The 13,756-nt window shown below is 35.5% G+C and overlaps 1 protein-coding gene across 6 annotated transcripts; it reads right to left on the bottom strand.

Moving 5' to 3' along the window:
- Nucleotides 1-388: 388 nt before the first annotated feature.
- Nucleotides 389-13,033, bottom strand: FANCM (DEAD/DEAH box RNA helicase family protein). 6 transcript variants are annotated; one of them, XM_011098195.3, is made up of 23 exons: nucleotides 12,831-13,030; nucleotides 12,303-12,702; nucleotides 11,321-11,464; nucleotides 10,191-10,273; nucleotides 9,966-10,080; nucleotides 9,125-9,216; nucleotides 8,649-8,703; nucleotides 8,440-8,561; nucleotides 8,253-8,366; nucleotides 7,253-7,446; nucleotides 6,884-7,014; nucleotides 6,176-6,236; nucleotides 6,007-6,077; nucleotides 5,286-5,335; nucleotides 5,058-5,223; nucleotides 4,777-4,904; nucleotides 4,308-4,643; nucleotides 4,161-4,227; nucleotides 2,892-3,500; nucleotides 2,330-2,800; nucleotides 2,055-2,106; nucleotides 1,686-1,835; nucleotides 389-1,215 (listed from the first exon to the last, which is right to left on the bottom strand). In XM_011098195.3, exons 1-23 carry the CDS (start codon nucleotides 12,873-12,875, stop codon nucleotides 675-677), a joined length of 4,197 nt encoding a protein of 1,398 aa, XP_011096497.1. In that variant the 5' UTR covers nucleotides 12,876-13,030; the 3' UTR covers nucleotides 389-674. The 6 variants fall into 6 exon arrangements, with proteins under 6 accessions (XP_011096497.1, XP_088733905.1, XP_088733908.1 ...); XM_088877781.1 differs by having other exon boundaries at nucleotides 976-1,215; nucleotides 1,714-1,835; nucleotides 12,831-13,033; XM_088877780.1 differs by having other exon boundaries at nucleotides 1,017-1,215; nucleotides 1,679-1,835; nucleotides 12,831-13,033.
- Nucleotides 13,034-13,756: the final 723 nt, after the last annotated feature.

Below are 13,756 nucleotides of genomic sequence, written 5' to 3'. Positions count from 1 at the left end.
TTTTGGAGTTTAAAAAATTACACTTAATTCTCTTAATAGTTTATTTATGTTCTACAAATAAATTAATAAAATTCATAAAAATTTGTTATTATTTATAAAAAAATAAATAAAAATTTATATTTACCGACTGACTTATAGATTTATTATAAGTCAAATATTTTTTTTTTATATCAAATTATGATAAAAGTATGTCTTTTCACATATATCAATCTATATAAAGATATTATATTAGAAAAAAATTACATAATTTATAATAAATCAATACTAAATTAATCATAGATAAATATGAATTTTCATTAAATTCTTTTGTTGATATTAAAAATTCCATAAATCTTGACTAAATAATAAATCTATTTGTTACACAAAAACAAGTTTCAAGAGTTTGAAATAATAGAGAATATATGTATAATTATATTAAATTCTATAGAAAAGAAGTATAATTATCCCTTAAAAAAAATACAAGGATATCAATAACCTCCAACTCAAGTCAAAAAACCAAAATTGTTTTAGAATCCACGTCTATTAACTAGCAACCCCACAATAATCAACTCTATTTACATCACAACTTTGTGGAGACTATTGATAATAAATTAATACATTTGCATTTTAGCATTCCATCCTTAGGACTATACATAACTTGTAATCATCAGCTTATTTTATGATCCCAAAACAAATCAGAACCGAAGATCAAATGAGGGAGAGCCTAGAACCCCAAGATTGTGTTGAATTGGTTCAGACACATTCGCTGTTTGCTGCGTAGAACAATCTGTCTTGTACCTTAGTAGTTTAGCAGCTTCTTCTTCCACAGCGTCAAGATCAATGCCTTCATAGAACTGATCATCTTCAAATATGTCCCTGTTCTCCTCTGCCTTCTCTGCTTGTATCTGCATGGCTGAGTTTTTGCCTGGAGCTTCAGAAATTAGTGAGAACTCCTTGTCTAAATTAACTGTGGGTACTGATTGAGCTTGATAGAAGCTCAGTTTTCTTTTCCGGCTCTCCAGCTTGCTGTCAGCCATCTCTGAGGGGATCTCAAGGCATGCCAACTGAGAGTTCCTAGCAGTTGATTCTAAGCCAGTTTGAGGAGTAGGATCGTGTTTCATACCTGATGAGCTCCCACTTTCATTTATCCTGCTACTTTGAAACACAGAGTCGGGACTAAAGTTTGTGGCGAAGTTGGGCAACCCTTGAAATGGAGATTGACTGAGCAACGATCTCCTGCCATTGTATGTGATATAAGTTCCAACTGCCCACAAGAATTGTGCGCATGCTTTTAAAGTATCAAGAAAATTGAAGGAACAAACTTCACAATTCATATGACATAAGTATGCTTGCTAGTGAAAGACTCAAATAGGAAGAATATATCTAGTTGTCTGTGCACGTGTGAGAACCTGTATAACACTTGCAAAGTATTTCTTTTCCAAAACCAAGTTGAAAGCCTTCTACTCATTCATACATCAACTCAGCCCTTTTTTTTCCCAGAAAAATTACATCTTCCACTGAAAGGAATACGTAGTTGGCACTGTCAACACCCCCGCCCCAACCCCCCTGACACCCTAAGAGAGAAGAGAGGGGGGGGGGGGGGGGTTAGATGCTAATGAACAAGCAGAGAGCAAACTCAATAAATCATTGGAAGAATATTATAGAATAGAGACAGAGGTGATGACAGTGTGAACTTTACTGAAAACCTGTAAATTGCCATCATATCGGTCTTACTGGGACCAGCTTGTGTACCAGCCGATGTAGGATTTGCATCATCATCTATGAAGCTGTCCTCATATGAACTGTTATCCTGGTCATCTTCCTCATCATTAGATGCCATAGCTTCTGAAGATACCCTGAACAGGTTACAAAATTAAGTATGAGCAAACAACTATTATGCGCAATTCAGAGAAAAAGCAGACAAGGAAAATGTTTTACAATATACTGTGGAAAGGAGAATAGTAGAATAACATTCTGAACTTCGGAGAAAAGTAAAACAATGTATTCCTCTTGTCTGGCTCTCAGTCAAGCCAACGAGGAATTCAGCAATGTTCACCCTCTGACAATGGACTTACTCTGCTTCTTCTTCAATGTAAATTGTGACATCTTTTGCTCGCTTCTCCTCACCTGGATGCGATCAAAGAAAATACTGAATAAAATTAGTGATCATAAAGAAAGCTAATTCTTCGCATGATATCAGTTCAAGTACCAAGTTTGACAAGCATTTTTTTAGGATAACCAATCCTTGGTCCTAAGAAAATGCCAGAAAATAATAATTACCTAGATAACAGTATGATATGGCAGATATATCATTAAGCATTTGCAAATAAACAAAATCAAATGAGTTAACCTTTGAAAAGTTTAGTGGCAGTATGATAGTCAGTCCGCCTAGAAGTTCTATGTTTTCTACTTGGCTCAGCTTGTTCCTTGGGTTCTGGAGGAATTTTCCTGTTGAAATCTCCATGCTTGCGCAACCTTCTGAATTTGCACTGCTGGTGAACTGTTTCAGGCTTTACTCCAGAATCCAAAAGCCAGTCTTTGCTGGTGCTTGCCTCCGACAATCTAGCAAAAGGAGTTTGCATTTCTTCAGCAACTGGAATAGGTGATGTGCATGTTTTTGGTGCATTATTCTTCCACTGAAGTTCAGGTGTTTGCATTTCGTTATCACTGGAACACGGGACCTCCATTTTCTTCAAACTGTCATCTTGAAGTGCCTTTCCATCCTGTTTCGAAGAATTTATGAAGACCTCACTCTGCAAATTAGGGGAGGAAACAAAAGCAGGACCTGTGAAATCACCACCTCTGTCACCATTCCATGTTCCTGTAACATTCAAAAGTGCAGAAATAAGCCCTGATTTTGATAAATGTACACAAGAAGTGGTATAACCATAAAAGTTTCTGAAGATACAAACCAGAATCATTTACAGGAGATTCTGGAACAATTCCACTTTTGATTAAATTATTCAGTCTTGGACTAAGCACAGAATCTTCAAAATCTTTGCTTGGCTCATCAGCCAACGGCATTAGCTTCCTATCATGCACGATATTAGGATCCTCACCATAGAGATCCATCTCTTTGGGCATTTTGTCGGAAACTGGGGTGTAAAAAATTTCCTCCGCCCCAGACAAGAGTTTCCCATTTTGCATGTCAGTGTTGCATAGCCTAGAATCAACCAAAATCTGAACTTCTGGTAAATGTGAAGAAGGATTATCTTTAGCTTGCACAGTATTCTCTTCATGATCTTCAGACTCGGGCATCAAATGGCATACAGAAGCCATACTGCTACCATCCATATGTTTCGAATTAGATTCCACAGCCAGTTGTGGTAATGATAAAACCAGGACGTTTCCATTATCATCAACCGATACAAACTCTGAAACGAACAGGAAGGTATGCAGGCAAGCTTTTTGTTTGTGGAAGTCTTCGATGCGCATATCCTTATCAATCTTCTGAAGTTCTCTATCAATTTCCAGTTCTTCGGTTTTCAGTTTCTCTTCAGTATCACTAGACCGCTCTGAACCTAGAACATGTTTAAACAAGAAAATCATAGAGAACTGTAGAATCATATTTCTACATAATAAGAATTCAAGTCAATCATATGGAAATAGGACTATGCGATGCTCATTAACATTTTCAAGATGCTAACTGCAGGTTGAATTGACTATTAGTATTGAAAGAGGGCAAGCAATTAAGCTATGCAATGTATAAAGTAAGTATTTGAAATATGCCTTATCCAACAACTCGGATTTTCCTGGACAAGATGTTGCCACTTTTGTTGGCCTTCTCCATATGTAAAATTAATTGACACCCAATAATGTATGCAAGCATTCCAGTTGAACAATTATATATAACATGTGAAACAAACCACCCTTTAGTGAGAAACTTATATCATTATTATGCCGTGGAGCAAATGACACGAGAAAGTGACATGGCACTGAAACATCTTTCCAAAAAAGGAACAGCATAATAAGAAGAGATATGTCAAGAGAAATTTTCAGGTCGTGATACATGTGGATGTGCAGTTAAGCAAGATTTCAATCTTGTGGAAATCCGAAAGGCGGCAAGGTGTGCATGCCCCCTTTTTTTTTTCATTTCTAAGCCTTAAGTAATCCAGAAATTGCAAGCTGAATCAAAGTGAATCTTCCAGAAAGTAAGGGCCCGTTCTGTTGCCTAGCGATACCTTCTTTTATTTCACAATAAGGCTGCACTGCTTCAGCTCTCGGGCAAGGATCAGAAATATCTTCGTCCTGAATCATATAATAAGTCCAATAATTGCAAAGGATATAATGGAGTATATAAGAATTCTAGCAAGAGCTAACAAACAAACCTCTGCCAAAAGAATCTTGTTGTCTTCGGAAAATGTTAAGCCTTGCAAATATTGCATCATGTCTATTAGCATCCCGGTTCTAGATGAATGTACCACTTTATTTACACGGGAAGGAAATGCCTGGAAGTGAGGAAAGGCAATAAGAGATGGTCTCCAAGCAATTTCTCCAGCAGAGGCAAAATACTTGGCGAGTAGATCTGTCTCTGCAACGGTTAGCTTGGTTTTGTATGCAGGCAGCGAGACAGGGTTATCATCTTTCACTTTCTTTCCACGAGGAACAAATTCTTCAATTGACATCTCAAGAAATTGCACTTCTGGTTTGAGAAAATGGGGAACCTGTAAATGTAAAGCATGTAGACCAAGGTCTCAGCTGCATCACAATTACAAACTTCTATTTACATATATATATATATATATATGATTTTGCTTGTGTGAGAAAATCATAACAAAATCCGCAGAAAAAGCCTACCATCCTTGGACTAGAATGGAAGTTAAAGCTATTTAGTCCACCATTTCTCATATGTTTCTTAATAGCCTTGCTATTTGCTTGCTTTCGCATGTAACCCTTCAACTCTGACCCTTCACATGCTAAAACTAGTGAGCTTGTTAAGGAATTTGCTTCAGAAAGGATTTAAAACTCAATGATTTTGTATGTAACGACAGTAAATAAGATGGTAACAGCATTGATCTGCATTTAAATCAATAGAAATGAGCTCCCCAGAGAGCTACTAAGTGGAAGAAAAAGGATATCAACTCGTCCTTCATGCTTCCTTCCAGTCCTCCCCATGCGCTGAATCATTCTCAAAGGTGAGACATTAGCATCAAAGCATACAACAAGATCAACTTCCATAATATCTAGACCTTCTTCACCAATTGATGTTGCAACAATGACATTGTATCCACCTGTCCGAAATTTCTACACAGACAAGTCAAATAAACCACTGAGGATGGGACAATGCAACTGGAAAAAGGAATTACCTGTAAAACTGCCTGTTGAACTTTCTGTGATTGTCCCTTTAAGGTTTTTCCTGCAGAAACGATAACTAAGAGAAGTCACAAAGTATACCAACCAATTCAATAAACTTATCAAAGCCAGCATGTAAAATTTACCACCAAATATACAATTAGCAGATGTACTCTAGGTTCAATAAATATTTGGTTTTTACTAGTTTTCTTTCTTGGTAGGGTCCACATGGTTGTTCATCCAGTCTAGCATTTTATCTCATCTAAATGTGAATTGGGCCTTTGGAAAGTGCAGTTCTTGCTCAATAGATCTATTATTAATGATCATGTGTGAAAAAACCGCCAAAAAGCCACTGGTTTTGCTGACAAAGAAGGATAATTAGAGCTGGACTAGTGTTAACTTTGGCACCTTACTAATTGTATATCTTTCCCACTCCCCCAATTTAATGGGAGACTGAGATGGATTCATCAAAGCAAGAGTGGATTTACTTTATTATCATCCAAATTATGGAAAAATTCACATAAGTATGCAAATCCTCAGAGAAGCAGCAACAAATTCCACATGTAAAGAAGCAGGGTTATAGTTACAAACTTTGTTACTTCCAGGTTCATGATTTTTTGGTCATGTTTCAATGAGAAATCTACATGACCACACAGGCAAACCACTTTTAGAACAATGGTCTAAGGATTTTAAGTGCATCCGTAATAACAATGCCCAGGAGAACAAGCTACATACCTGAGCTTTGTCCAATGAACTCTGTAGCTTTAACAAACTCACCAATATTTGTCAGTGCATTAAGTATGTCCCTGACATTGAATCATTACCATGAGCAATTATTTGACTATTACCTAGTCTGATTCAGCAATATATGGGTTATATTTGAACAAACAAAAATCAACTTCACCTGACACTACCCCTAAAATTTGAAAAGATGATGACCCTGGAGTTTTGTGGATCTTTAACTTCTGCAACACAATTCCTAATGTAAATAGGACTGCATTTTTCTCATGTAAAACCAAATACCGAGGTGAAGCAAGCAGGTACAAACATGGAACTAAATGCACTCAGTTCTTTAAACACGATTCATAGAGTAGTGTTATATCAATAATATGATGCACTGTCAAACGTTCCAGATTAGCTAATTGCCCCAAAAAATTGCGCGGCACGCATACTTCGATTCATATTAACAAGCCAGTTTCAAGAATCCCCCAAATAAGTGTCTGGTATTGACACGATCAATTTAAATGCATGCACTGGATCCTAGAAATGGAGGCCTTCTATACACCATGGTTAATAACAGCCATGCAAAATCCCCTGGGGTTCCCCTAGTCCGTGGTTTTCCTTAACAGATACCACATCCTCCCTATCTAAGCTTGACACATCAATTCTCTTAAAATATAGCAAGTCTTTGTTAGCGGAAACCATAGCAACAAACAGATTTAGTTCAAAACAACAGCAAAAGGATGCTTCTGATTGTCATGTCCTCTTCCATATCTTACTTCATCTGACTGGTTTTATTTCAGCTTCATCAGTGACGCAGACAGAAAGTAATAGTAATGAAATTGAAACACAAAGCTATCATTTGAAAGAGAATAGTCATGATGCTACATACTGAAATGGTCAATCAGTACTTCTAGCAATTTTGCCAATTTGGGACTGGGGGCCCCATGGGAGAGAGTTTGCTGCATTAGAAGTTTTGCTTTCAAGAGTACTTCATTTCTGCTCATTAATCGTGCAAATGACCTGCACTACCCCAAATAAAAAGTTGAAGATCTGGCATCAATACTATAGTGACATTCATAGCTAAAAGTTGTAATATTTGAGTGCATATAAATGCAGGAATATCTGCAGATAATATTCCTTTGGTAATATTTCCAACATTTCCAATTTATTCTGAGAGAATATAACCAATTTGGAACCCATCTATTCTTGAATAAAAATGAAAAAAAGACAACTCCATATGATGATAAAGAGGGCATACCCTTGTTTCAATTTTTCATCAAGCATCTCAAATGCAGGTCTTATTCCATGGCTTGAAAGCAACTTCCGGACATGGTACAATGTTATCAGAACTCCAAAATAACCTTCAATTTCTCCGTACTTTGTATGATGAAGGCCCATAGGAGGCTCTTGGCGAAATTTGTCCCTTGAATTAAGCAAATCGCAGGGGCTTAACTGCAAAATATGAATATATGTTTTAGGAGAAGAATGAACATTCAAACATTATATGTAGCACTAAGTTCTAGCATCTAGTTTAGCTGCCGCCATAATTGCAATCTGGATTGGCTAACCAAGAAACCAACAGCAGAAAGAATTATCAAGTGGGAATAGAGGAATAGCGGGGATACAGAAGCAATTCCTGATCACAATTTAACCAGACAATGTCATTTTCTATAGTAATTTGGTATATTCTCTAAACCAGATAAGCAATAAATCCACATAATGGATTTTCAGTATTGTGCAATGGATTAGGCGCCCTCTCAGACAGCAAGCCCCAAAATCCCATCTAGTTTTATATTCATCCCCTGAGATATACCAAGTACAATAGCTAGATAGACCTATGATCCAGTAAAACTCAACTTGAACCAGGTATAAATTCGCATAAACTATCTGCACTCTTTTTTCCAGTGTCCTTTAACATTTAATGAATGGACTAGGTGCCTTCTCCGATACAGTATCCATGAAAAACAACATACTGCAATTTAGACAAACACGAAGTCTTATGTTTATTTTACCCAAAAATGTGAACAACACTAGAATGCAGCTGTTTTGAGCTGCGGAATACTAACTGAAGTTGTTACTATGGAGAGATCAACTAAAAGATAGATATACAAAGTGTTCCATCTTATATCTTCTCATATACTTCTTTAGTCTGATGAGATGGAAAAATGTGCAAACCTTAAATTAGAAATCTAGGCTGCGAACCTATGAAACACCAGAAAAATGTTTAAGTTTTAACTAAAAGGATATGGGGTACATACTGTCTGGAAATCTCTCTTCTGTAGCACTCCAAATGCACAGAGACGGCCGACGAATGGACGTACTACTTCCAGAAGCAGATTATTTATTTCAACAGCTTCAACACCCATAGCAACCTAACAGAATTTCTGACATTTTCATATGTATTTCATAGAGTCGAATTAAGCAATTATGCAATGTATTTAGTACCTCAATCAATTCTATCTTTCTCTCATTCACATAAGGAAGTACATCAGGATCAGTTTCATTTCTGTATTCAAGTGTAGATATTTGAAGATTGTCGATTATATGCTGGATTGTCTGCTGTTTACCTGAATTACCAATAAGAATCATTTCACAAAAGAAAGCAGAATATCATATCAACTACATCTTTCTGGTGGACCCTGCAGAGTACTTACATCCTGGTGTCGCAGTCAATGCTAATATTCTTAGTTGAACAGGCGTATCCATCAACTGCAAAACCAATGCAGTAGTATCAGTTCAATATATGAAGTGATAGGACGAATAATTACTGACTGTAAGGTTCTTCTCAAGCTGAAAGTTACGTGATTGGCCTAGCAATGCAGTAACCCCTATGCTACACCTACATATAGCTCCAAAAAAATGTCATATTCAGCTTTGACCATGTGCAAAATTTGATGGTTCAGAGATCAAAATCCCATCCCTCACCACTCAAATGAAATATTCTAAGCTCAACATTTCAAGGTTTTACTAGAAATAGTTGTGAAAAAAAAAAAATTGAAAAGTATATGCATAAGGAGAATTAACCATAGAACACTTGGAATCAAATTTTTCCGAAACATTTCATGGCCAATATAGTAAACTTGGCAACATAGGTTTCAGTACGCAGGTAGAAAACAATAAAGTCACAAACCTCACGGACTGCTACACAGTAGGAATAGTTTCCCATAGCACGATGCGCCTCATCAATTACCAAGCAAACGAGATGCTTCACCAAACATGAGCCTAAAACAAAAATTCAGTTAAGAAAATTCCAACAGAAGAAAACTGCTAAGATCTAAGCAGAGTGAATAAATTTCCTGCAAAGAACTAATTTTGTTTCTGAAAGACATTCACCACAGAGAAGGGGCAAGAAGAAATGCAAACCAAAGAGAGACGCAATATCTCAAAGGACAGGTATAACAATCATGCATTCTCTTGTCCTAATTTTGCAGAAAATATCCCATACGCTGCTTAAAGAAGAACAGAAAGAGAGGGTATAGACCTTATATTTCCACTACAAAGAACTTGCTTGAATAGATTATGATCAATTTTGGTTAAAAAAGACACATGAGATAAATTAAATTGACACCAATATGTTTGTCAAAAGAAATGGAAAACCCAAAAAAACTGAAAGGAAGCAACTGAGTCTAAGGATAAGGATTCACTAATATTTTTGTAAGAATTACTAAATTCCCCAGTCAAAAAGGACAACATATACCAGAACTAGACAGTTTTGAGTAGCATGCTTTATAACTGTTAAAAACCCCAAGTTCAGGTAGAAAAATTATTCTGTTGGCACCTACTATTTTTCTATATCTTAGATATTTATAAAAACAAACTAATTCTTAAAACACAAATGGGTCATGGATTAGATGAAAACTTTAGCATGCTCTTCTATTAGTTTCTATTTTCCACATTATTACTAATTATTCAAATTTCAAATTTAAACAGATTGACTTCAGTAACATGTCGTGACAAGTTCAGAAATAAACCAGATTGTATATCCTTCTCTAACACTTGTGGGGTAACAAAAAATACTCTTTTGTTTTTCCAAAAATCTGCTCTTCTGGTGGGATTCGTCTGGCCTGTCAGATCAATGGTCCACTCCTGAAATCAGTTAAATGACAACTTTCTCCAAATTAGGTAAGTAATGCAAACACTCCAGCATAAAGCATAAACATATAGAAGGCCAAGAATATTTCGTAATATTTGCTTACTTGTGGAATTCCAACAATTTTATGACAAGCTTCAATTTGTTGCATGACAAGTGGCCTAGAAGGAGCAGCAAAAACAATTTTACCTACCGAAATGCAGAAGAAGTGTTGTAAATATTGCTTTGAGAAGCTTTGAACATAATTCTTTAAAAACAATGATGAAATCAACACAATGACAGATATAATCCAATATAAAGTTTAACAGTTAGTCATTCTCCAATCTAATAGAGATTCATCAGAGTTATGTGTCGTGCATCAATGTATTTGAGCTCAATAAGACAACTATGACATCATTTTCATTCACTAAAGATAGGCTAGTAAATATATTAGAAGAGCTATATAATAATAGTCAGAACTTGATTTACATTACAGAAAATGACCAAAAAATGAGAAATTAATAATTAAAAATGTAATGAAAAGGCCTACTAGATTTTCAATGGTTATGTCAATTTTGAGGACAGAATCTTACATCTACACCTTCTGTGGTAAGTGAAAATTACAAGCCAGCATAAGCAAGTGCAGCACACATGCATATGACACCAGAGGTATTTTTGTTCTAGAAAACAAAAGGCAAAATCAGAAGGTATTTCAGGGATATCGCTATTTTCTTTTCATTTCTTTTCCTGACATCACATCACCACTTTTGGGTCCAAAAGATTTGAAAGGGGGAATGTCAACCACTATACCACTAATAGGGGATCCGCACACAATTTTTCATACCTAAGGGGCAGGTTGCAATAGGATCGTACTTTAGACAGTTGTAAGGTAATTATCCCTAAATATAATTGATTTTGAGGGCCTTGTGTCATTGTAGGGTGTCGTGATGGCATGATGATACGGCTTACTAAGTTAGAAGGCATGTTTCCCACCCATATCCTGAGTTATATATGTCAACATAACAGACATTTGAGCTCACTCAAGAAGAAGCTAGATAGCCTATAGATAATAGAAACTAACAGAACATTGCAATAGCTATGGCAGATTGCAAACAAGTAGTATATTATCAGTGGTGGGTTACACTGGAACATATCAAAGACATGGAATTTGCTAGGATAAGTAATCATGTAAGAAACAAAAAGGCAATAGGAAAGCATAAGGATATGCAGAATACAAAATAGTACAGCATTCACTACCTTCAGGAAACCATCTGAAAAAATTATACATGACGGCTGCAGCAATAAGAGTTTTTCCAAGTCCTGTTGGCAATACAACTAAAGTATTGGAAAATAGTGCAGTCCTGGTGATAGAGAATTGATAATCACGACGAGGGACATTCACTGCCACAAATAGCAACAGAAGAGTGAATTTTAGAAGTTGAGAACCTTACAATCAAACTCTTATCCCCTCTAAAACACATACTTTGAAAATGTCTAATGGCATTCATGTCAAGCCAGGAAATATGAACATTGCTATCCACTTTTCAATTAACAGATGAGTATTTGTAATTTTAAATGCAAGCAGAAGTAGATCGACAACTAAACTCTTTGGACAGCAATCTTAAGCATTACTAAAATCATTTTTTGGAGTCGTAGGAAAACTGCAACAGCATATTCTCACTCGCCAAGAATTAAGGTAAGTGCTTTCTATATATTCCGAAAAGTAACCACATTCATATGTGAATTGCTTGCTAATGGTTTTGGTTACAATAATAGAAACAGCCTCCACTTCACAACAATGTACTCAAATAAATACATTTTCAAAAGTTTAGCTGGTTTCAGTTATAGGATAGATAGAGACAAGTCATCAAAATAACAGGAATAAGTGTAACTATTGAAGCTTGCAAGTTGCAACCACACACACAACAAAAAATGGCATCATTCAGGCAGAGACCCACTTCAAAACGCATTCTTAGGAAGCAAGCCAGCAGGGAAAAGAAAAGGGAAAAGTTATGTTACAAAGATGGATCATTGCCATACACATATAATCAGACTGATACGAACACCATTGCATGAGAAGGAGTATCTTCACCACACGTTATCAATTTCTTAACACATCAAGCTACCATTTCGTCCAAAACCCAAAAAGATCAAATGAAAAGCATTACCAAAAATTACAAAATTAACATAGATAAGAAAAGAAGGTAACAAACGGAAAGCTTTCAAGAAATAAAAGAACCTGGGTAAATCCAAGTCTTGGCAGCATCAGTATCAATCTTGATGAATCCATTAAGCATCTCAACATCTTCAAAGTCAGCACCAGTACCATCACCCTTATCGTCAATAATATTGCTGTTACTAATATTTCCGTCAACCGGTTCTGAAAATTCCACCTTTCCCATAAACTTGTCAGAATTGCTAGAAGAAACCCCAATAAATCTATCTAATGTAGATTGCCTAGTTGAAGAAAGTGAATTAAAGTTAACATCAATTTTTCCTTTTTTGCGCATTTCTTGTGGTGGGTATTCTAAATTACACTTCAAATTAGAACGAATATTAGAAATGGAGGTGGGTTTTTCAGCGGCAGTTGCCTGGCATGCCACATCAATTTCTTGCGCAGCTGCTTCCCAATCAAATTCCTACACATCCCACAAAAAGGAATGAGAAAATGGGGAAAAAAAAAAGTGTCCATTTTCTGCCTAAATATAAATGAACAGATTGTAGTAAACGTAAAAACAAGAACAATCAATTGATGAAGTGCACTTACATCGTCGTCGTCGATGACGTGCAGAGAAGTGGAACTGGAAGCCATAGAAGTGTCTTTGCAAAGCTCGGAATTGTGATTTTTGCTGCAAATCTGCTTAATTTACAGGATTTTGGGGGGAGGGAGATGAATGAGCAAAACCCCTCCTCAAGAGAGAAAGAGCGGCAAAACTCCTGAGAGCGCCATTTTGAAGTTAAGGAGAAAGTAACAATGCAATTTGTTTTATTTTACCTTTTTATTAATAATACTTTTATTAATTCTTTAATTTGCACTTTTAATCCATTTCCATAGTTCTTTAACCCAAAAAAAATGAAATCAAGAAATTATATCCGCTTAAATACAATTTTGGTTCTCAAATAAATTATCTATACAATTTTGGTCTTCAAATAATTTTAGTATTGCATTTTTTATCCTCAAACCATTGATTTTTTGACATTTTTAGTCTTTTCGCTAATAAAACTGTTAAAATTAGGAAAAAGAATAATCAACTTTGTTTGTTTTTATTTTTTGGGATCCTCGAGATGAGCCAAAATACACCCAATATTTGCTTACTTTTTTTTACATCTTATCTGTGTAACTTTGGACTTTTTATATATTATATATATAAACACGCATACATATATAATATAAAAGAGATATGATTTGACAAAGAATAATAATTTTGTCTAATAAAAATACAACATTAAACACACAACACCTATATATATATAAAAGAGACATTATTTGATAATAAACAGTAACTTTTGTCTCTCAAAACACAACATCAGACATGCAACACTTATTTTAAATTATCTTTAAAAATAAATCCAAATACACATACTTATTTAACTTTATTTTTCTCTCTTTATCTTCGCAAAAGCAAAACAAAATACTCAAAAAATGAATCCAAACACAATGGTCATTTTCCTCTCATTTTATAATATTTTTCA

The sequence above is a fragment of the Sesamum indicum genome, linkage group LG2 (assembly GCF_026168435.1).
Source record: "Sesamum indicum cultivar Baizhima isolate 11 linkage group LG2, ASM2616843v1, whole genome shotgun sequence".
In the NCBI taxonomy this organism is placed as follows: Eukaryota; Viridiplantae; Streptophyta; class Magnoliopsida; order Lamiales; family Pedaliaceae; genus Sesamum; species Sesamum indicum.
Note: the sequence above shows the minus strand (reverse complement) of the source record. Positions and strands in the feature narration are given on the sequence as shown.